The sequence below is a fragment of the Mercenaria mercenaria genome, chromosome 1, assembly GCF_021730395.1.
Source record: "Mercenaria mercenaria strain notata chromosome 1, MADL_Memer_1, whole genome shotgun sequence".
In the NCBI taxonomy this organism is placed as follows: domain Eukaryota; kingdom Metazoa; phylum Mollusca; class Bivalvia; order Venerida; family Veneridae; genus Mercenaria; species Mercenaria mercenaria.
This window is the reverse complement of record NC_069361.1, coordinates 12,017,823-12,043,526: the sequence shown is the minus strand read 5'-3', so window position 1 is coordinate 12,043,526 and position 25,704 is coordinate 12,017,823. Positions and strand designations below refer to the sequence as shown.

Here is a 25,704-nt window from a genome sequence, read left to right as displayed (position 1 = left end):
TTAAATCTAGCATATAATCTTATTAAACATTTTTTTTTATATTACACAAATAACTTTCAAATTCAAATGTATTCTTGAAAATTGCATAATATTTGAGTTTAGGTGTAGCATATATGGCCATTTGCCATTCTTTTTCATATTGATCCCTTATTCTTGTCTGTACGGAGAGAAAATAGCTAATATTCATATAAAAATTGTCGAATAAATTACTATAAAACCTATAACTGATTAAGTTTGTATTTGATACATCTTGTCCAGCAGAGTCTAGTTCTATAAATTTGACAACAGTTTTCTAAATATACACTGTAAATTGAAGAAGTTTCATTTCGTTTTATTTTGATCTATTAGAAATATTTGGTCAAGTTCAATGTTTTAATCTTCATATTCTTCTGTTTGTTTGTCTGTTCTGTCATCCTGACTTTTACTATTAAATACTTCTAAAATTTTTGTTCCCTCCCAACTTTAAAAGTTTCAACTTAAGTATCCCTTGCATGATTCTAGAATCGTCCGGTACAATTCTAGAATAATTGCCGGATATCATTGGAATTCTTAAAATGCGCAGGACAATTCTAAAAAGGTCCATATTCTCATACTGTGTAGAACATAATAATGCACTGTTAATAAATCATAGTTAATGAATCAGACAAGTCTGTATCAAAAACCGTTTTCGTATACAATAGAGAATACTCTTTGTTATCAATACTTATTATATGGCAGAGACGAAAGTCATGCACACAGTTGAGAAATATCTCAAGAAATGCAAGAAACTACCGTGAGATTATAAAAAATAAAAGAAATACAGTTTATATATAAGTGACATTCCCTATTTGATATTTATCTTTGTTTTTACGATAGCCAATCGCACAGCAAACAGACTACCGCGATATGGTTAAGAAATACAGAATACAGTTTATATTAATTTAAAAGTGGCATTCCCTGATTGATATTTATCTTTGTTTTGTTTTCTACTGTAGCCATTCGCACAGCATACAGACTAAGGCCGGGTCTGGACAGTACACTGCATGGGAGAATATTCCACAGACCAGGAAGGTCTATAATCGTTCCAGCACAGAATAATTGTTCTTGGAAAGAAAGAAGTTGAATGGTTATATGTGTGCATGAATATGGAATTAGATAGTTTAGGTTCCTTGTGGGAATGAAGTGATGCTGATATATATGGGCTAGGCTATATATAATTGTGTAAAATACAATCAAAGAGATATGGTGACGACGTAGTTCTAGGGTTATCCCGTCCAGGGTATTTATCAGGCAGTTAACACTGATTGCTTTGTCGTAGTTGAGGTAATAGTTGATTTTTTTTTAATCTTAAATATACACAGTTTGTGTCTTTTTCCCCTCAGTTGCAGGTTTTATGTGTTTTTTTCTTTTGAGAGAAGTATTTAGGCCCTTGGTCAAGATTAGTGCTATACTCTCACATGTCTTAACATGTATTTATATACTTAAATGCATATATGCCTATTTTATGATTAATATATGTGTATAACTCATATGATGTCTGCATGTTACTTGTTTTTTTGTTATGCATGTCGGTAAATAGCTATACATAGCTAATGTTTTCCTGTTTATATATATGCACCGACTTTAAATAAAATTTGTATTGTATTGTATTGTATTGTATTGTATTGTTTATAGACACAGCGTGTTAGCTGCTGCCCTATTACTGATTATGGACTTTTGCCACGAGCACAAATTACACAAAGTTGTCAAAAACAATCTGTTTTATATTCAATTAAAGTTTATAAATATCACTCAAAGCAAAGTCGAAGGCAACTGCTGACCTGTACGGTTGCAATATATAATCGAATTTAATAATAAAATAAAGAAGAAATCAAGTTTACCGGAAATTAACGGCGAAATACGGACATATACGGAATTTGCCGAATGCCACGTTAACAAACGTGCACAGATGTGCTTGTAAACTTTGTTGATTTTTGGTGTATATCTAGATTTATTTGTTTTCACGTTTATCATGGATATGACTAATATATTTTTTCTTTTGCTAAGCATATGCTTGGCAAATGTAGACGCTCTTATGTTTCATCTATCGCCGAATCAAAAGAAGTGTTTGAAAGAGGAGATTCACAAAGATGTTTTGGTTACCGGCAACTACGAATTGTCAGATGGTCCCGGACAAAAAACAAACCTAGCAGTACGTTTTAGCAACTTTGCATTATCGTATTTCATTTAAGAGTAGGTTTCATTAGACCATTTAGTCAATACTTATACTCTTTTTTAATGTTACTTTAGTGACAGTTCATGTATAGCTACACATGTACCCCACCCACTGTCTGCAAGTTAAAGCTGTCTAGAGGTCCGGTAATCAACATAAATAATGAATATTGTATATGCAGACAGGAAACTTTCATTTATCAATCAAAAACAGGTGTGATGATGATTTTGTTTTGTTATCAATGTTTTAAATAAATTGCAAGTGACCGAAAACAGAAGTGTTTATAATACTTTAATCCCGAGTGAGACACGACTGCAATTTTATATTAGTAATTAGCCATTTGAGCATAGTATAAATATGATAAACATAATCTTTTATCTATTTGTATAGACTATAGTGTTTTTCTCAAGATTTCAAGATTAAAATAATGAAGTGTTGTTTTCTTTAGTATTTTACACTTGATTTATGCTAATGCTTAATTCCTTTATTGCTAGAGTAAATAACAGTGACTTACGGAAATCACCGATAAAATTTCATATTCAGTATGTCTCCAACAGGAGTGAGAGCTGTTTACAAAAAAAAAATGAAAAAAAAAAGAAACGCCACATATTAAATAAAAGAAACTTTTTGACAAAAATGACAGTTTTCCCCCATCAATTAACATACACACTGGTAACACAGTACAGAACAGTACAAGTATATTGATTACTGGACCTCTAGACTCCGGGACTAGAGGTCCGGTTAACGGACCCCTAGCCACTTCCTAAATCTAAATGCACGTTTTCACAGCTTTAACAAGGACTGTCATTCCATAATAATCAACAGTGTTATTTTGACTGCCTTATAAAGTGTTGAGCTTTATTTTTTGAAAGCAAGTTGCCCATAAAATCTGGAAAAATGTTGGATGGATATTTTGTAATAAAAGCCCTGTGATAGGTACCGAACAATTTGGTGACAAGGTCTGTTTTAAAGTCTGGAATGGATGGAACAACTTATTTCCAGCCGATCCTAGGGCAGGCGTCATATTTACCTCCCTGGCATTCAGACTAGACCGATACTGCTGGAAACAGTACCAATAATTTAAGTTACTCACCCAGCACTGAACTTAGTCGTGATATCAGCTGCAACCGGGAATCGAAGCCGGACCTCTGGCATTGTAGTCCATCCTGCCAACCACTATAATGTGTTACCATAGTATAATGCAATAGATTGTAGAGTTGCGAGCAATGAATCCACTTGCATTTTTTATTATTAGCTCACCTGAGCAATGCTTAGGTGAGTTTTTGTTATCGCTCGATGTCCGGCATCTGTCGTCTGTCTGTCAACACTTAGCTTGTGTATGCGATAGAGCCTGTATTTTTCAACTGTTCTTCATGAAATTTTGTCAGAACGATTACCTTGATCAAATCTAGGCCAGCTTCGAAAGTGGGTCATCTGGGATCAAAAACTAGGTCACTAGGTCAAATCAAAGAAAAACCTTACATGTATGCCATAGAGGCTGCATTTTTCAATTGATCTTCTTGAATTTTGGTCAGAATGATAACCTTGACGAAAGCTAGGCCAGGTTTGAAAATGGGTCATCTGGGGTCAAAAACTAGGTCACTAGGTCAAATCAGGGAAAGTCCTTGTGTGTGTGATAAAGGCTGTATTTTTCAATTGATCTTCATGAAATTTTGTCAAAATGTTAACCTTGATGAAATCTAGGCCAAGTTCGAAAATGGGTCATCTGGGATCAGAAACCAGGTCACTAGGTCAAATCAAAGAAAAACCTTGTGTATGCCATAGAGGCTGTATTTTTCAATTGATCTTCATGAAATTTGATCAGAATGATTGCCTTGATGAAATCTAGGTTGATTTTGAATATGGGTCATCTTGGGTCAAAAACTAGGTCACTAGGCCAAATCGAAAAAAAAAAGTGTATGCCATAGAGACTGTATTTTTCAATTGGTCTTCATGAAATTTTGTCAGAATGATTGCCTTGATGAAATCCAGGTCGAGTTTGAATATGGGTCATCTGGGGTCAAAAAGTAGGTCACTAGGTCAAATCAAAGAAAAAACTTGTGTATGCCATAGAGGCTGTATTTTTCAATTGATCTTCATGAAATTTGATCAGAATGATTGCCTTGATGAAATCTAGGTTGATTTTGAATATGGGTCATCTGGGGTCAAAAACTAGGTCACTAGGCCAAATGAAGAAAAACCTTGTGTATGCGATAGAGACTGTATTTTTCAATTGGTCTTCATGAAATTTTGTCAGAATGATTGCCTTGATGAAATCCAGGTCGAGTTTGAATATGGGTCATCTGGGGTCAAAAAGTAGGTCACTAGATCAAATCAAAGAAAAACCTTGTGTATGCGGTAGAGACTGTATTTTTCAATTGATCTTCATGAAATTTGGTCAGAATGATTGCCTTGATCAAATCTAGGTCAAGTTTAAAAATGGGTCATCTGGGGTCAAAAAGTAGGTCACTAGGTTATATCTTAGAAAATACTTGTTTAAACTCGAGAGAGCACATTTTTGTTCCAATCTTAATGAAAATTGTATAGAATATTTGTTTCCATGAAATCACTAGGTCAAACATGTTTACACTGTTACGGTGTGTTTCTCAGGTGAGCGACCTAGGGCCTTCTTGTTTGATTTTAATATCAAACTTATTTGCGATTACATTTTTGTTAGATTGATTGATTAAATATTTGATCAAAGATCACACTCTTCCTACAGGACTAGTACTACAGAAATATTAAACTGACCCAGACGCTTAAATAGATAGGAACGCGCGCACGTGCACGCACCGAGATCCCAACTTCCTGCTGTGGATATTAATTATATTTTTTGACACATATTCTGTTAGTCGTAAGAAATGTTCAGGGAATTAAATTTTCCTCAGATTTTCAACGCTTTTTTTTTAAGATCTCTTAAACACAACTATATAAGACAAATACGATTTTTGAACGGACTTGTTTATTTTTTCAGCAGACGCTCATGTACATAGCAAGGAACGCGCGCACGTGCGCACACAGGGTTTCGTCTTTGTATATAAATAGTATACTTGGATATAAAGCACTGTGTTATGAATGAGTTTTCAAGTTTACTTGTACTTTGGAAAACACATTCTAACCACTTGAGATACATAATAAAGTTAAATATATATTACAAACATTATGAAGGCAAATGATTTACTAGTAGATAGCAGTTTTAAGGGAGATAACAAGTAAAAGTATTGAAAAATCTTGATTGTATTTTCTCCCATAACTGTCCATAAAGTTATCCCTCACATTTTAATATGTATACATGTGCGTTTATAACTTTAGAAGGGAGGGGCTATTAAATGGACTTAACTCGTTTGGTTGCTTATTACACTTTTGAAGAAGACAACATGTATTCTTTTCTCAGTTTTGTTTTCGGGGGAAAAGAGTTGCATACATTTTCTCCATAATTATATACTAGGATCAATCTCAGTTTGAAAGGCAATGAACATTTTTAAAAAGAATTATTTTTATCTGTGTAAGATATAAGTAAATGTACACCAAACAACGAATATTCACTATGTATCATTTGCTATCTACTGTATGTGTTCTTATTGTTATGTTAAGATACATTTAGTACATACGATTGTTATTAATTTGTAATGCCGAACTATCTTTTTGTAAACACTTTCCCTCAATTCTGTTGTTATTGTAGCAGTTTTTAGCGTAACACGACACTATGCGCTGTCAATTTTGAAAATGTATGTTTACATTGTAGCAGTATTTTGAAAGTGTATGTTTTTAGAATACCTGCAAATAATTTACCGTAGGGCAAAAGGATCTTAAATGCTATCAATACATATATAGTCCATCTCATAGTTGTTGAAACTGTTGTTTTCTCTTATATTAAAATGTAACATTTTGAGGTAGCACGGGTATATAAACACTAACTGACCAATTGTAATTCGTTTCAGATTTTTTTATGATATACAAGAAAACTACTTTAATGCATTATGTAAAAAATTATGTTTATTGTTCGTTGTAGATAAGACATACATACTAATATTGTCCAGTCGTAATCTGTTTCATTTTTCTATGTTGTTGTTTTGAAATACAGGAAAATTACATAAATGCAATATGTATGTCGCAGAGCAGCAAATTTGAAGATTATATCCATTGTTAGTTGTAGTATACATATCCACCTATTATCATCTTTACAGTTTCTGAAGGTCTTAAACTTTTTAAAGATACACATAGATATGCTTCAAACGTTTTTCTCTATCGGAAATTCTTCTATTAATTCTTTCTTTTCTTCCTTTTCTGAGGTCTCATGGAAATCATATCCTCTGCTTAAAGGTCAGGCAACATTGAATATTGACGAAAATGAACCAACGCTCAGCCGATCTCTCATTTTTTCTTGTAAGCATGGTATTTTAACTGAATATGACTACTAAAATATGTTCTTTGAATACAAAGGGACTCGGGGACATCAAAAAGAGAATTCATGTCTTAAACTGGTTAAAAGATAGTGAATTTGACATTTGTCTTCTTCAGGAATTGCACTGTAAGAAATCTGAAAGTGAAAAATGGAAAAGTATATGGGGTTCAAATGTTTTTCTTAGCGGAAACAGTACTAACAGCAAAGGAGTCGGTATATTATTAAGTGATTCATACGAAATAATAAAACATGAAGAGATAGTGGAGGGCCGACTGCAATGTTTAACGGTAACAATAAACGAAACGGTACTAGTTATAATTAATGTATATGGACCAAATATGGAAGATATAGAATTTTTCAATACTCTCGAACGACTCATAGCGGATAATGATGACAAAACACTTATAATTGGGGGAGATTTTAATGTTATTCTGGATACTGATATGGATAAGAAAAATGGCAAAAAAGACACAAATATGCGCTGTAGAAATAAAATAAAAAACATTGCTGAAAACTTTGAATTAGTAGATATATGGCGTGTTTTACATCCACAAACAAAAAAATTTACATGGCACTCTAATCACAAACCTCCTATTTTTTGTCGGTTAGATTATTTTCTTATTTCATCAAATATTTCTAACAGAGTTAAAAATACGAAGATAACGGCCGGTATCAGGTCAGATCATTCTTTAGTCACTGTTGATATTGACTTAACCTCTCAGACTCGTGGCCCAGGTTATTTTAAACTAAACAACTCAATCTTATTTGACGAAAAATATCAAACGGATATAAAGAAAGCAATAAATGAAACTGTGGAAATAAATCATGAAGCTAATGCCAATACACGTTGGGAGTTAATAAAAGGTTCTGTCAGAAATGTAACAATAAAGTATTGCTCCTTTAAAAAGAAAAATGATTCATTAAGGGAAAAGCAGCTTATAAAAAGTATTGATACCTTACACGAACAATTTGAGAACAATGAATCAAATGAACAGCTAAATGATCAAATTAAAAGTAAAAAAGAGGAACTAGATAGCATTACTCAATATAAAGCACAAGGCTGTTTCATTAGGGCAAAAGCACAGTATATAGAAGGCATGGACAAAAATACCAAATATTTTTCTAACTTAGAAAAAAAGAAAAGTGAAAACAAATTAATAACAAGATTAAACGTACACGGAAATGAAATAACAAACGAAAAAGAAATATTACAAGAAACAAAACGTTTTTACGAAAAACTGTATAAAAAAGACACGCTGTCAAATACTGAACTTTACAACTTTCCAGAAAATAACAAAAAACTTAATGAGGTTCAAAAACAGTCGTGTGAAGGTTTCTTAACAGAAAGCGAATGTGCAAATGCACTCTTAAACATGCAAAACAACAAGAGCCTGGGATCTGATGGACTAACTACAGAATTCTACAAAATATTTTGGCCAGAGCTAAAGAAACATTTTATTCAGTCCATCAATTATTCTTATAACTTAGGTCACTTAACTCAACTACAAAAACAAGGAATTATAAATCTGATACCAAAGAAAGATAAAGATCTGTCATCTCTTAACAACTGGAGACCTATATCTCTTTTAAACATTGACTATAAAATTGCAACTAAAGCAATAGCAAATAGAATAAAAAATGTACTGTCTGATATAATAGATGAGTCGCAAACTGGTTTCATTAAAGGGAGATATATTGGAGAAAATATAAGATTAATTTATGATATAATTGATTTTTATGCCCCCGAAGGGAGGCATATAGTTTTTGAACCGTCTGTCAGTCTGTCGGTAATTTTCGTGTCCGGTCCATATCTTTGTCATTGATGGATGGATTTTCAAATAACTTGGCATGAATGTGTACCACAGTAAGACGACGTGTCGCGCGAAAGACTCAGGTCCGTAGCTCAAAGGTCAAGGTCACACTTAGACGTTAAAGGTCATTTTTCATGATAGTTGGGCGTGTCCGGTCCATATCTTTGTCATCCATGGATGGATTTTCAAATAACTTGGCATGAATGTGTACCACAGTAAGACGACGTGTCGCGTGCAAGACCCAGGTCCGTAGCTCAAAGGTCAAGGTCACACTTAGACGTTAAAGGTCATGTTTCATGATAGTGCATTCGTGTCCGGTCCATATCTTTGTCATCGATGGATGGATTTTCAAATAACTTGGCATAAATGTGTACCACAGTAAGACGACGTGTCGTGCGCAAGACCCAGGTCCGTAGCTCAAAGGTCAAGGTCACACTTAGACGTTAAAGGTCATATTTCAACATAGTGCATTGATGGGCGTGTCCGGTCCATATCTTTGTCATTCATGCTTGGATTTTAAAAATATTGGGCATGGATGTGTACCACAGTAAGACGACGTGTCGCGCGCAAGACCCAGGTCCGTAGGTCAAAGGTCCTAAACTCTAACATTGGCCATAACTATTCATTCAAAGTGCCATCGGGGGCATGTGTCATCCTATGGAGACAGCTCTTGTTTAAATGGAAATAATAAGCCTGGCCTACTTTTCTTCGCTGATTTTGAAAAAGCATTTGACAGTCTAGATCACGATTTTCTTATGAAAACTCTTCAATACTTTAATTTCGGAACTTCTTTAAGACAGTGGGTGACTACTTTTTATAACGATATGCAAGGCTGTGTTTCAAATAATGGACATCTGTCTGAATATTTCCGTATAAGTCGTGGCGTAAGATAAGGCTGCCCTCTCTCTCCCTATCTCTTTATCATAGCGATAGAAATTCTCTCTCTAAAAGTAAAACATGAGCCCCATATAAAAGGTGTAACCCTAACAAACCATGAGATTAAAGAATCACTTTTTGCTGACGATGCAACGTTCATCTTAGATGGGTCAGAAAAATCTTTTAACTGTTTGCTAAGCAAAATCGAAGAATTTAGTCAATTTTCCGGATTAAAACTAAACACAAAAAAGTCAACTATTTTACGAATCGGGTCCCTAAAACACACAGACAAAATATTTTGCAAGATGAAATCATTTAATTGGACATCTGACAAAGCCACAACGCTAGGAATTGTATTTACAAATCAAAAGAATAGAGTGGAGTTGAATTTAAATAATAAATTAGAACAGTTATATCTCTGCTTAAATAGATGGCAAAAACACAAACTAACTTTACTTGGAAAAATTACTGTTATAAAGACCTTCGCTCTACCTAAAATAATATACCCTTTAACGGTCCTTGAAAATCCTCCAGAACATATACTGACAAATATAACAAAACGTATATATTCTTTTCTGTGGGATAATAAACCAGAAAAAATCGCACGAAATGTAATAAAAAAAGAATATGCAGAAGGCGGACTTAAGATGATAGATATAAAAGCATATATAAGCTCAATAAAAGCAAGTTGGGTAAAGCGCATAACAAATATTGAAAATACAGGCTTCTGGAAAGATATATACAAAAAAGAAATACAAAAATTTGGCGGTAACTTGTTATTTGAAGCAAACATCTTTGAAAACGATATAAAAGGAAAAATAAAAAACACATTCCTAAAAGACGTACTTATAAGTTGGGCACGTATAAACTTCAACTCAGATGTAGGAAGTGTGTCAAATGAAATCATATGGAACAACTCTTTTATTAAAAATGAAAATAAAACCATGTACTATAATGAATGGTTTACAGCTGGAGTTAAATACATTAGAAATATATACGACTTTAGAAAAAATCAGTTTTTGCCATTTGTAACAGTTCAAAATAGGTTTAATCTAAACAATTCAGAATTCCTTAATTATCATACAATCGTCTCTAATATTCCAAGTGAATGGAAGGAAAAGCTAAAAAATGATAATCAATATGATGAGGCAGAGACATTATTTGCAACTATTCAGAAAGTTAAAAAACCAAATAAATTACTATATAAACAATATCAGAGAAAACAAAACACAATGACAATAAACAAATCTGAAATTAAATGGAATAGTGTTTATGAAAATTTAAATTGGAGAATGATATATAGTGCGACTTTTTCTAGTTGTATAGACTCAAAATTAAGGGTTTTCCAATATAAATATCTTAAAAGGATTATAGCAACTAATCAGTTTCTGCATAAGTGCAAAATAATCGAATCTAGCTTATGCGATTTTTGTAACATGGAGATAGAATCTTTGAACCATCTCTTTTGGGAATGCCAAATCGTACAAGACTTTTGGTCATGTATCAAACAATTCTTAAATAACAAAGGTATAGAATATACATTAAACTTCCAAAATGTTTCATTTGGTTCTCAAACAAAATCTCCAACTCAACAGATAATAAATTACATCATAATCTTAGCAAAATACTTTATATATAAATGCAAATTAGGAAATCATAATCCAAGGATTGAATCGTTTATTAATTATCTCAAAACAAAGAAAGAAATTGAAAAGCACATAGCATTAAAAAAGAATAAAATAACCAGCTATAACAAAAAATGGGATCGGCTGCCGCTATAAATTGCGACATCCCAACATTTAGGAGGTCTAAGTGAAGGATACTGTTACTTTCTTCGGACCATTTTAGTTACCTTTTCTCCTGGAATTATCTCTTTCCAACTCTAACTCTCTGACGCCTTTAGACTCTTATCTCATAACAAAACATCATACTTTACACGCCCACATTCGAATCATCAAACAATCATAATATATTGAACTACATACTGATGTATATTTGAATGTTCTTATAGTTTTTTGTTTATAATCATATTATACATATTATATTGAATTACGTACTGATGTATATTTGAATGATTTTTCTCTGTTCACTGATCTGTTCAGAAGTATTTATCTATATATGTATATATGTTATGTGTGTGTAAAGTTTTGAATAAACGGGCTATATTCTTTGTAGCTCAAAAAAAAAAAAAAAAAAAAAAAAAAAAACTGACCCAGAGCTGATTTCTACTCAAAGTTACTAACTGACAGGTTACTGGTAGATTTGTTGAGTCCCAGTTGCATATTGATTGTTCAACAGATTTTTAAGTATTGCTGTAATTGCACAGAACCCATTTATTTTCATGGATTGAAACTGATCAGCAGCATCATGTTTCTAAGCCAGTGTCCTGTTCAGTTTATGTTCTTCATTATCTTATTATTATATTATAATATTTTTTTTTGTATTTTACAGGTAACAGATTCAAAAGGCCATATATTATACTCTAAGGAAGATGCCAGAAAAGGAAAATTTGCCTTCACTACAGAAGAATATGATATGTTTGAAGTTTGCTTTGAGTCTAAAATGGTTGCTGGTAAGTTGATTACATGAGTAAGAGAATAATCTAGGGGTGCTATGTGCATTTCTGACAAGGGGTAAGTGTTATCAGAAATTTCCTATTGTGGTACATTATGATGTATGATGAGACTTTTTTAGCTCACCTGTCACGTATGAGCTTTTGTGATCGCATTTTGTCTGTCATCCGTCCATTCACAATTTCTTGTGAACACGATAGAGACCACATTTTGTAATCAATTTTAATCAGACTTGCACACAACTTATATTGGCATATATCTCGGTTCCTTTCAAAAATTTGCTATTTTGGCTTGTGAATATGATAGAGACCACATTTTGCAATGGATTATCCGATTTAAATCAAACTTGCACACAACTTGTATTGGCATAATATCTCATTTCCTTTGGAAAACTGGCCGATTACCCTCGTGGGTTCCAGAGTTATGGCCCCTTAAAGGGCCAATATTTGCTATTTTGGCTTTTGCAGCAATATAGAGACTTCATTTATGGTTTGATTTGATACAAACTTGCAAAATATCTTTAGCAACAATATATCTTGGATTCCATGATGATTCCTTCAGATCCAATAATAGGTTCCTGAGTTATGTCCCCTGGGTCATGTGGGGTCAAAAACTAGGTCACCCGCTCAAATCAAATTCAAAGGTAAAGCTTGTAAATACTCTATGGCCCGTATTAATGACTCTGTCTTCATGAAACTTGGTAAGAATGTTTATCTTGATGATTCCCTTGCCAAGTTTGAAACTGGGTCATGTGGGGTCAAAAACTAGGTCACCACTCATATCAAAGGAAAAGCTTGTTAACACTGTAGAGGCCACATTTATGATCCTATTTTCATGAAACTTTGTCAATGTTTATCTTGTTGAAGTTAGTTGTGTAATATAGAAATTTGGACCATGTGTATAATGTTTGATACAGATTTCAATACTCACCTTTAAAGGTGGTCAATCACATTTAATCAACATTTAATGACATTTTTTACTTTTTGTATATTCTGGTAGAGAATTATTTAAGGAACAAAAAGACTGATTACATAGAGTTAGATTCCTATTTGAAATGTATATTTTATTATTTTTATAAAATTTTGTAATTACTCCCCTTTAATATGAAAGTATATAAAAAGCTGGGTATCTCTTTTTATTTCAATACAATGTCTAGTTTTACATTTGCATTTGATAGACATATCAACTATTGAACAATCTGAACCAAAATGCAAGTCTTAAAGCTGTGTGTAGCTTCTGAATTCATTTATTTCCAATCTATCTTGGTTGCGCAACCAAGATAGGCAAAGGGAGGTAATAATAATTTTTCAAACTTGCGTTTCTAATGAATTCCATCTAAATACATAATTTTTAATGCAAATATTTTACAAATATATTACAATATGTCTAATATTTATACATTTCCTTAGGCAAAGTATGTTTATCAAATTTATACTTATGATAAAATAACTCTATCTTGGTTGGGCAACCAGGATAGGGAAATGAAATTTTAAAAATACCTCCAGTGAAAATCTAATTTGTATTAAGTGTTAAGTGAACATAAATGAGTGTAAATGATCAGATGCTAAAGTTTCAAACAAATCTGTTACATGGCCAAAATCTGATTATCCACCTTTAATATTCTTAACCCTGACCTACTTTCTTGTTTTTGAAGCTGCAGCAAAGAGATTTGGGCCACCTGTATAATTTTTGATACATATTTCAGTAGTTGTCTTGAATTAGTTTTTAGCTCGACTATTCATAGAATAGTAGAGCTATTGGACCTGCCCATGCGTCGGCGTCCGCGTCGGCGTCTGCGTCGGCGTCCGCATCGGCGTCCGCGTCCCGATTTGGTTAAGTTTTTGTATGTAAGCTGGTATCTCAGCAACCACTTGTGGGAATGGATTGAAACTTCACACACTTATTCACTGTGATAAACTGACCTACATTGCACAGGTTCCATAACTCTATTATGCTTTTTTACAAAATTATGCCCCTTTTTCGACTTAGAAAATTTTGGTTAAGGTTTTGTATGTAAGCTGGTATCTCAGTAACCACTGGTGGGAATGGATTGAAACTTCACAAACTTATTTACTGTGATAAACTGACTTACATTGCACAGGTTCCATAACTCTATTTTGCTTTTTTACAAAATTATTCCCCTTTTTCAACTTAGAATTTTTTGGTTAAGGTTTTGTATGTAAGCTGGTATCTCAGTACTCACTAATTTGAATGGATTGAAACTTCACACACTTGTTCACTGTCATGATCTGACATGCACAAAGCAGGTCCCATAACTTTATTTTGCTTTTTTTCAAAATTATGCCCCTTTTTCAACAAAGAAATTTTTGGTTAAGTGATTGTATGTAAGCTGGTATCTCAGTATCCACTAATAGGAAAGGATTGAAATTGCACACACTTGTTCACTGTCATGATATGACATGCAGTGCAAAGGGTCAATAACTCAACTTCGCATTTTACAAAATTATGCCCCTTTTTCGACTTAGGAGTTTTTGGTTAAATTCCTATTATGTAAGCTGGTATCTTAGTACCCACTAATGGGAATGGATTGAAACTTCACACACTTGTCCACTGTCCTGAGCTGATAAGCACTATGCAGGTTCCATAACCCTGTTTTGCTTTTTTACTAAATTATGTCCCTTTTTCGACTTGTATTCATTCAATCGACAAGGCTGTTGAATAGTCGAGCGTTGCTGTCCTCTGACAGCTCTTGTTAATTTAGCAGCCAGCTGGCTGGTTTATTGCATTCTCAGTTATATCATTTTTCATTTACAGGAGGCCAGGGAGCAGACAGAGAGGTGACACTAGATATGAAACATGGAGTGGAGGCAAAGAGCTATGATGATGTAAGTAACATAGTATTTTTGTTCTTTCTTACTGGAGATATTCAAGTTTGGTCCCACAGTAACGACTTTAATCTAAATAATTACCTTAGAACTAGAAGTACTAGCTGTCAGTCATTAAGGTGGATGTGGCATGTTATATGCGTAACAAATAATGATGAAATAAGAATGTCACAGTCACTACTACTGTCATTGTTGATTGCAATATCAATTTGTTTTCAATATCAACAATTTGACAATATGTCTGACAACATAAAATATATATACACCGCAAAAAAAGGCACTGAAAGCATTTCTGAAATTTGTACTTTATATACTATTTTCATTGAATTTTGCATGTTTTTTTCCATTGAGTAACATTTTCATGATGTAGTAATGTTGTTCCTCTCAGTAATAACTGAACCTACAAAGATTTTTGTTTCCGTGAAAGTTCTGTAGTATTCTGTCCTTTTATTGTTTTATTGTGAAATTTTGCAGTCTCTGTCACAGTAAAAAATTTACACTGTTTATGATTAAATATGAGAAAATTATGGCCTTTATAGGTTAAAGGTCAGTAATTCAAATCCTTCTTTGTTTCATATAAAAAACGACAACTTCATGTCGTCTTTACGTATCTTTAGAGAACATCACTTTTTTCCTACACCAATTTTTCATGAAAGTTCTTATCACAAATTAACGAAAAAATGAAAAGAAAATAGGGGGTTGAATAGTTCCTAGTGAAATGCCAGTCATTTGTGGTCTGCTACTCTAAAAATGGAGCATATTTGCTCTCCTCCACGTAATAAACACCTACTTCCGGTTTCGATCTGCAAAACTTGCCATGTGGATTGTATGAACATGAAAACAGTCACATTTCGTGCAGAATGTTTTCTAGTAGCGAAAAAGTGTGATTAAAGCACTAGTTCTACACGAATTTGTGCAGAAAAATGGGAAAATTAGGATCTATTTATTATGGACTTCTTTCGACTACACCACGGAAGCACATTTTCGACCAAATTACTGGCCTTATTCCTTATAAATATAAGCAGGTCATATAATAGTGGTCATTATTTAGAGGTGGTCTGTAATCACGGGTTTGACTGTATATTATGTAAACTGTTCTAATAACTTTCAAATTGTCTTGTTTCAGCTTGCAAAAGCAGAAAAATTGAAACCATTGGAAGTAGAACTACGACGTCTTGAAGATCTCTCTAAATCTATTGTTGATGATTTTGCTTATATGAGAGCCAGGGAAGAGGAAATGAGAGATACAAATGGTAAAGTTCCCTTGTTGTTTGGGCCAGTAAATTTCTTAAAGAGTTAGTTCCCAAGCATTAAAACATCTAATCATAGTTTTAATGTTTTTCTTTTCTTAGAAAAGTTTCATTGATTTTTGGGCCAGTAAATTTCTCGCAAGTTAGTTCCTAAGCATTAAAAATATTAAACTAAGGGACCCAAGCTTTAACGTCTTTCTTTTCTTGAAAGGAAACAACTTATTTTCGTAGCAAGCTACTGTAAAAATGTAAAGATTGATTATACCCCCCCAAAATGAAGTTTGGGGGTATATAGGAGTGAGCTTGTTGATCCGTTGGTTTTCATGGTTTCTGGACAATACTTGACAGATTTGAATAATTTTTGGTACACAGGTGTTACATTATAAAATAGAGGTCAAGCTTGACTTTGAGGTTAGTAGGTCAAAGGTCAAGGTCACAATGACCTGAAACAGTTAAACAGTTTCCAGATGAACTTGAGAATGCTTGGGTATAGTTTGATTTTGAGGTCAGTAGGTCAAGGTCACAATGACCTGGAACAGTTAAACGGTTTCCAGATATAACTTGAGACCGCTTAGGCCTAGGATCATGAAAGTTGATACATGTAAGGAAGTTGGTCATGACATGCAGATGACCCTATTGATTTTGAAGTCAGTAGGTCAAAGTTCAAGGTCACAGTGACCTGGAACAGTTATTGAGTTAAACCCTTTCCAAACAATAACTTGAGAATACTTGGGCCTAGGATCATAAATTTTGGTACACAAATGTAAAATCATAAAATACAGGTCAGATTCGACTTGGAGGTTAGTAGGTCAAGTGTCTAGGTCAGAATGACCCGGAACAGTTAAATGGTTTCCGGATGTTAACTTGAGCATGCTTGGGCATAGGATCATGGAAGTTGACAGGGAGGTTGATAATGACATGCAGATGACCCCTGTTGATTTTGAGGTTAGTAGGTCAAAGGTCAAGGTCACAGTGACCATGAACTGTTAAATCAGTGGATGATAACTTGAGAACACTTGGACCTAGGATCAGGAAACTTAATAGGGAGGTTGATCATGACCAACAGATGATCCCTATTTATTTTGAGGTTCAACTTTGACATTGGCTTACTTCTGTGGCAAGGCCCAATAATAGGGGTATAATTTGTCACTCATGTAACAGCTCTTGTTTCTATTTATTGTGCATTTAAACCAGTTAAAAAACACATTAGGATTTCTTTCCAATTATTTCAGAATTACTAGTGTCATTATGAATTTTCAAGAACTCCTGAAAGCATCTTTGGTGTAAATTTTTATCATAATTTTTTTATTAATTGAACACAATCTGTGAACAACCATGTTTTGATGCTTTCAAGTTAGCTAAGGTGTAAGTTTATAGTGGATTTAGTATTTTACATTTTGTCTGTTTCAGAGTCCACCCATTCAAGAGTTATGTACTTCAGTTTATTTTCCATGCTATGTTTACTTGGTTTAGCAACTTGGCAGGTCCTGTATCTACGAAGATATTTCAAGGCAAAGAAGCTCATTGAATAAATTAGTCAACATGTGCTGGTCAGGGACAAATATATATGCAGCTTACAAAATGTGTAACCTTGAGAAGAAACTGTGTGTGATGTGATAAAAAAGTGAATATAGTCCAAAGACGCTTGATTAATTTGACTGCTGTGTACTGTCAGACAGTGTCTCACACCAAAGTTTTGTTTGACAGGTTTGGGCTCAAGCTGGGTTTTAAGAAGTTTGGGTAAAGAAAATAATGGAAAGGTCCTGCGTTAATGTTATAATTTTCCCTCCATTTTTACTAGTTCTTAATTAACTATACAATGTTTTATATCCTTGTCTGTTCAGCAGACCTGATCAATCAACTAAGTAATATGTGAAAACTTTTGCAATTTATTTTTGAGGATTTCAACATGACTGGAGATCATAGCAGACATTGCAGTTATCTAACTGAAAATCTGTACAAAAGTTGCAATTTAACGCTTGACCACACATGCACGCACACACATCTGTAGGAGAAATTGGTATGTTTTTACATAACTTTACACAAGCTTGCAAACAAAGGAGAAAGCAGAACACAGCAGCTTGTACAGTTTTTATTGGTCTGTTAAAATTCTTTTAGAACTTATGTTTCTGATCCATCCAGCTTGAGCCCTTCAGCAATACAGATAACTTTTTTGAAAAATTGTGTCTAGAAGTGCCAGAGATATATTGATGAATTTTATATGTTTTAAAGGTAAGTTAATCAGCTGAAGGTGTTCATATTTTCCGTTTTCTGTTATAGTTTTGAATGAAGCTGAATTTATTCCTCCCAAACTGTTTATTTGAATGAATTAGGTGAATTTTAGTTAAAACTTTGACGAAAATAAAATGATTTTTTTTTAAGCTGCAGTGTTTTTAGTGTTTTAAAAGGCAGTATTAGACATATTTTGTCAGATGCGTACTAATTTAATTTGCAAAATAAAATAAGTTCAAGTTTCAAAAATGTTAAGACGTTATTTGAACTAAGACTACAACTTTCATAAAAACCAAACTGTATTCAGAGTTTCAGAAATCTGCAAATTTACTGGAAGCCCATTGGGCTACCAATATTTTTGTCTGGTAGCCCGAACATTTTAGTTTATTTGGCAATGACAGTTTAGGATTATTTGCTAAGTGCTTGTATACTACAGTTGGAATGGAATGCTAAAGTAATACAGGGTTTCTTAATTCCAGCTATATGCATAAATTATGTTGTTGTAGACTTTGTTCTCTAAAATAGCAATTGCAAGTATCATCTGACACTAATTTTTTCTCATTTTTATTTTTTTATTTTAGAAGATAAAATTATTTAAATTGGGAATTCTTTTCCCTCTAATTATTGTAATATGACAATCATAAAATGAAAGTCGGTCAGTTTTTATAAACTTGCAAATTCCTTATTATTTGCAACTTATCTTATAAAATCATTTTAAGTCAACAAATAATTCTGTCTGATTTTTAACATTTTTTAAAAACAGTTTGAAAAAAGGACTAAAGTCGAGTAAATTAACGTTTCTGTCTTTCTTGGCACTGTGTAATTACGTATCCGAAACTATGTTTGTCCGAAATCTGGTATAGTTTCGGACATGAATGCGTCAAATTTTGCTAAATTTTTGTCGATTTTGCATTCTGTATAAGTATTTAAAAGTAAAAAGCATAAAGTGGATGTAAGCACTTAACTCATTCATAATCAAATATCACTGATTCCTACTCGATAAATATTGAGATCAGCAAAAACGAAAGTACACTTTGGCAGATGGCGGTAAAATGACGTAATTTTAAGACTGGTTTGCATATTGTTTTGAACACTACTGATCAGCAACTTGGAAGCTTTTGGATCAGTCTAAAATCTCATGTGCACACATAAACATTTACCTCCAGGTACGATTAAAAATGGTTAATTGTTTGCCGACTGACAGTACTGTGACAATAGGTCGTAAGATAATTAATGCCTTCAGTGTGTATTTCTCGATAAACAAGAGGATTATGTGAAACTGTCAAAGTTATGCATGAAGACTAGATTATTGATTTCCAGGCTACTCGATAAAAGGTTTTAAGGTAGCCCAGCAGGCACGCTCTGAAAATATTTAGTAGCCTGACAGAATTTTCTGGTAGCCCCCAGGCTCCGGACATGGGATTTCTGAAACCCTGGTATTAAAGAATTGACAAAATGTAATGATGAAAACAGTTATGTAAACTTCTAGTTTTTCGATTTTGCACTCAGTTAATCATAGTAAACTTCGTTAGTGACAGAACACTTACATAATATTAACAAACTTAGGTGTCCAGGGTGTAATAGTGTAAAACACTTTGCTCTGCGGATAGTAAGAATGATTAACACATAATATCTTTTAAAAGTCTGAAGTACAATTTCATCTATAGTGTTGTTACATATATCAGGTGTTTAAACTTTTACCTACGAAGGAGGGAATCATGGTAGATTGTGTTCTGGTTTATAATGAAGGGTCTGTTGTTAGAGATTTTGTTTTTGTTTGTGAGCAAATTAGGCAGTTTGTAGAAATATTTTATACTCAGAAATTCTCAAAGTATGATATTGGTTTAGTATTTTGCAAATCTGATTTAAAACATTGTTTCATTGGAAATAGCTGTTCTTGAATAAACACTTGTGAAGGGTACAACAGTTGCACTTATATTTACTGTTATAAGGCTATATGGAATGAATCTTGTTAAACATCTAGTTTATGAAGATATACCTGTGTTGTTGAATGTATGATTATAATGATATACTGGTGCCTTTCATGTACATTACATTGTCATCTTCATATAAATGTGTAACATATCATTTAACACACCTATTCTCATTGGTTAACTTTGTGTACTAGTATACTTAACCAGTATTCTTACTGCATAGCATAGTTTTGATTATGAGAAAATATTTAATCTAATGCAGTTTCTGTTTCAAGGACATTGATTTTCCTTTAATTTATTTCTTTTAAGGAGGTAGGTTACCTTGTTACAAGCGTAAATTCAAATTAGTTGAACTGCAGCATTTTTTTGTATTTCGTGAAATACGAAGTTTTAACTGCTACAATCTCAATTTCGTTTGTCTCTGTCTCTTCAATTTCAATTTTTATCCAGGTTTGAAGAACATGACCCTCCAAAGGTATTTCATATTGAAAGAAGAAGGAAAATACAGATATTTAACACTTCTCATTGTATTTTAGTTCCATTGATATCCGTGGAAGTTTGCATAATTGATAATTTTACTAGTATGCGCGTTAGCTTTCTAATATAAGCTTAGAATGTATATGTCGCGGGGCTCGTGTTTCCATGGTAACGCATTTTCTCTCAGTTTTAAACAACTATGTATAAAAATAGGTGTTTTCGACGGCTTCAGTGCCATTCTGTTACTGACCAACATGAAATATTTGGGTAATATTATCAGCAAAATACCAAGCACTTTACATGGTACCCTATTTTTCTTAAATTTTAAAGTAACCATGGCAACAGAGATGTTTAAAATAGGTTATTTCTTGCTTTTTGTTGTAATTTCTTCAAAAAAATATTGAATAAGATTATCTTTCTAGTTGATGTAGCTTTAAAACATATTATTTCTAACGTAAGTTACATTTTCGTGTTATTTGCATTTATTCAAACAAATTTCACAGCTTAGAATACGTACAGCAGTACCCCTGGTCTGCCATTTCCATGGAAAAATCGTTCAGCGTGTTGCTATTATTCTTATGGATATTCTTGAAATGAAAATAAAAAGCCGAAGCTGTGTTTCTTAAATAGACCAGTGTCATCGCTTTTGAATTTTACATTTAGATACATAGGTTACGGGCTTCGTTTCCATGGTAACATCAATTCAATTCAAGAAACCACAATTTTCTACAGAAATCTGAACAATTTTAGATCTTAATTTTAGTATTTAAGTAACAAATTATCAATGGAACCTGCAAAATAGGTATTACAAAACAAACTGCTGGACTTTTTATTTAAAAATGGCCGTAACAAGTAACCTTTCACCCAACTATATTCCAAATAACACCGGTTGCCATCATCCATTTTCTTACATTCCGTATAACATTTCAGTATAACTACATAAAAGAAGCAAAATATTGATTGTTATTTAGAGCAAAAGACTCATAAACATATTTCAGCAAATAATGGTTAAATTGAAAATAGTTAAAATAAAGAAAATGTACAGAATCACGTACTTTCGAGATAAAAGCTATTAATTTTGCGTGGTAACTGACACGTAACGTCATGACGTCAATGACGTCATTTTAAGGCAACATTGTTTTGAAGCGTTTCTGTGGAAATCTATTCATTATTTCTGCATTATTAAACCATAAAGCATCAGATCGAAGACAGGTTCATGATTTGTTTTCAGAAGAATGAATATACAAACACATTTAGTTTGTCGTAAACGTCGTCGTAAACTGTCACGTTAGCTTCCGGTTGGACATGCGCACATACAAATATGAAGGTATCCTACCTCCTTGAAGCATACTTTGTAACAGGTGATGGACCTGTATAACAAAGTACCTCCTGAAAACTTCTTTTTCAAATAAGAAATAGAATGGTCTTTCTGTTTAGAATTGACCAGTTATCTAACTATTTACATACACAAACAGGTTGAAAGTGTGGTGTTTTGTATGATAAAGGTAAATTTGTTTGTTATATGTACATTTGTAATTGATGTATAATTCGCTCAAACATTAACCTTCATTTTATTCATTAATATAGCGGAATCATGTGAAATATTGTTACATAATTATGTGTAATCATATGAAATATTGTTACATAGATGTGCGCATATACTGATGTAAATAATTCTTACCTCTTATGAACAGACTGCTATTAATGCCTTTTTTGCTTCCAAAGTTTGGTCTTATAGATTGAGTTAGTATGTATAAATGATTTATAGATGAATATTTAAAGAATGAACTGTTTCATCATAATACAAGATATTTACATTCGCCCTATTATTTTTCAATTATGACGTTCATTTCGTATAAACAGCAAAAGGAGAGGGGCGAAAGTTACGTCAGTGCTGCTTAGTGATAACGGGCCGCTGTTTTGACGACGTCCGCGTATAGTCAGGGAGAATTTCCTTAGATGACATCGCAGTTATTCCATCTGTGAACAGAATGGCCGGGAAGCTGATTTTAATGTTAAATGCAACAAAATATGTGCAATTTTAAATTTACTCTTGTTTACAAATGGAAAGGAAATATAATGTATATATAAGAAATGAAATTTTTTTCAGGTGTTCATGTGAAATGGACGACAGAATAGGATCAACAAATTAACCATGAATCGCTAGTGCAATTCATGGATTTGCCGATCCTATTCTGTCGTTCATTTCATATGAACACCGAAAAAAATTCATTTCCTAATTAAATTTAAACAAAAGGTCATCTTATTTCTCGCATTTACATAATTAACAATTGATACTCTGGTTTCATATAATTCACTTTATTCATATAAAGTCAGTAGTAGCAGTTTTGAGCTTTTCATTTCTGTTCATGAACAGCGGCATTTGGAAAATTTAAGCTGTCAGTTTATCAGTGTATATGAAGTTGTATATTAGAATATTGGTGTTTTGTGTAAATATAACAAGCAAATAACTTATGAGTGTGTGTTAAGGAAATTGTATTTTTTATATGTTTGTTGTAGTCACATTTTTTATTTCTGTTCTGTACTAGCATCACATCTCAGTTTTGTGGGTTTTTTCGTTCTTGCTATAGCAGCATAACTGATGCGATAAATATTCTCCAGCTTCATTGATAAAGTCCATTCTTAAAATTTTAAGGGACATTTTTCCAGATTTGTCAGATTTATCAAAATTTAGAAAGTAATTAACAATTTATAAATACCAGTTTTAAATGTTTTATAGCCATTACTTACAGTTTTAAAGAACTTCCTTTGGAGACATGTCTGTCTTAAGGTTGGACCACAGGTATTTGAAGATCAATCAATAAAAATATAAGCATGTGAGATCTCTAAAATGTGTGTTCATTGCTTCCCAGACTGTTATCCATAATTCTCCACCTGACAGTTTAAAGTTCTTTTTTCTTGCAAACATTTGCATTATGATGTGAAAAGGTAAATCATCCACTCTCGTGTACTTGTATTAAATTTGAATCTTCTTATAAAAGGGATGTGTAAAGTAACATTCTCAGTTCCATCTTGTTTGGTCAAAAGGCATAATTCTTCTTTTCCAAGTTTCTCCACTTCGACTTTCCACCATTCCTCCAACTTGCTACCAGATAAATTTTGAGCTCACTAGAGCACAAAGTGCTCACAAAGCTATTGTGATCACCTTGTCTGTCGCCAACAAAATTACTGTTAACACGCTAGAGGTGGCACTTTTAGCCCAATCTTAATGAAACTTTGTCAGAATATTACCAAAATAAAACCTGGGACTAATTCGTTACTTGGTCATACAGGGTCAAGTCACTAAGTCAGTTAATAGGAAACCTTGTAAACACTCTAGAGGCCCTTTTTTACCTCATCTTTATAAAATTTTCAAGGAAAATTCAGAACTGGGTTACCCTAGATAAAAAACTAGGTCACTTGTTAACACTGGGGGGAAGGGGGTGGAGGGGGGCACATTTTCTGTTTGATCGTCTTAAAACTTTGTCAGACTATTGTCTTTACAAAATTTTAAACTAGGTTAGGTGAGGTCAGAAACTAGGTTACAAGGTCAAATCATAGAAATACTTTTTTTAAGACTATAGAAACCACATTTGCTAGTGTTTGTCTCTATAAAATCTAGGTCAAGTTAAACCTTGGTTACCAGATGTCTTAAAACTATGTCAGATCATTGAAAACCATTGTTCACACCCTAGAGGTCACCTTTACCACTTGGTCTTGAAGCTGATCTTTATGAGACTTGGTTGGAATGTTTGTCTGTTAAAAATCTAGGATAAATTGTAACTGGGTCACTAAGGGAAAAACAAGATCATTATATCAAATCATTGATAACTTTGTTAACACTTTAGAAGCAACTGTTTCAACTTGATGTCATAAGTCTTTGATAATGAAATCTAGGTCAGGTTTAAAAGTAGGGAACCTATTTTCAAAAACTGTCACTAGGTCAGATCTTTGAAAAACATGGTTTATTATCTACATGACATACAAAAAAACATGGTACTATAAAATCTAGGCTAAATTAGATGTTACATTATCTGGGGTAAGAACTAAGTCAGGTGAGCAATACAGGGCCTTCAAGGCCCTCTTGTTAAAGTCTTTAATTGATCCAATCTAAGTTATGGCTCCTGTCTTCTCACTCTTAATCAGTTTCATTCTTGATGTAATACTTTTTAAAGAAAATCGAAAATAAATGGAATGAAATCTTAATAGAAGTTGTGTTGTTTTTTATGCCCCCCTTTGAAGAAGGAGGGGTATATTGTTTTGCAGATGTCGGTGGGTTGGTATGTAGACCAATTGGTTTCCGGATGATAACTCAATAACGCTTGCGCCTAGGATCATGAAAGTTGATAAGGAGGTTGGTGACCAGCAGATGACCCCTATTGATTTTGAGGTCAGTAGGTCAAAGGTCAAGGTCACAGTGACCCAGAACAATTAAACGGTTTCCAGATGATAACTCAAGAACTCTAGGGTCTAGGATCATGAAAGTTGATAGGGAGGTTGGTCATGGCCAGCAGATGAACGCTATTGATTTTGAGGCCAGTAGGACACAGGTCAAGGTCACAGTGACCCAGAACAGATAAACGGTTTCCAGATGATTTCTCAAGAACGCTTGCGCCTAGGATCATGAAACATAAGGAGGTTGGTCATGACAAGCAGATGACTCCTATTGATTTTGATGTCAGTAGGTCAAAGGTCAAGTTCACAGCGACCTGGAACAGTTAAACGATTTCCGGATGATAACTCGAGAACTCTTGGGTCTAGGATCATGGAAGTTGATGGGGAGGTTGGTCATTACCAGCAGATGACTCCTATTGATTTTGAGGTCAGTAGGTCAAAGGTCAAGGTGACTCAGAACAGTTAAACCGTTTCCGGACAATAACTTGAGAATGCTTGGGCCTAGGATCACGAAACTTGATAGGGAGGACCAGCAGATGACCCCTATTGATTTTGAGGTCATTAAGTCAAAGGTCAAGGTCAAAGTCACCCAGAACAGTTAACCGTTTCAGGACGATTGCTGGAGAACGCCATTTTGTGTTCTACGAGCTCTTGTTACCAATACAAGTAAGGTTTTATACTGGAATAATCAACGAACATTCTTGCTATTTGGAT

At 33.4% G+C, this 25,704-nt stretch overlaps 1 protein-coding gene across 1 annotated transcript; it reads left to right on the top strand.

Annotated features, from left to right (window-relative positions):
* The first annotated feature begins 1,886 nt into the window (after positions 1-1,886).
* LOC123544973 (transmembrane emp24 domain-containing protein 10-like) lies at positions 1,887-24,806 on the top strand. Its single transcript, XM_045331160.2, has 5 exons — positions 1,887-2,170; positions 11,735-11,855; positions 14,632-14,702; positions 15,829-15,955; positions 17,363-24,806. Exons 1-5 carry the CDS (start codon positions 1,991-1,993, stop codon positions 17,482-17,484), a joined length of 621 nt encoding a protein of 206 aa, XP_045187095.2. The 5' UTR covers positions 1,887-1,990; the 3' UTR covers positions 17,485-24,806.
* The last annotated feature ends 898 nt before the right edge of the window (positions 24,807-25,704 follow it).

What these genes read in the sequence shown, in the direction of transcription:
- LOC123544973 (XM_045331160.2), top strand. Translation starts at nt 1,991, where the DNA reads ATGGATATGACTAATATATTTTTTCTTTTGCTAAGCATATGCTTGGCA. An exon ending in AGGCAAAGAGCTATGATGAT is followed by an intron (nt 14,703 to 15,828) that starts GTAAGTAACATA and finishes GTCTTGTTTCAG; the next exon opens with CTTGCAAAAGCAGAAAAATT. An exon ending in GGAAATGAGAGATACAAATG is followed by an intron (nt 15,956 to 17,362) that starts GTAAAGTTCCCT and finishes TGTCTGTTTCAG; the next exon opens with AGTCCACCCATTCAAGAGTT.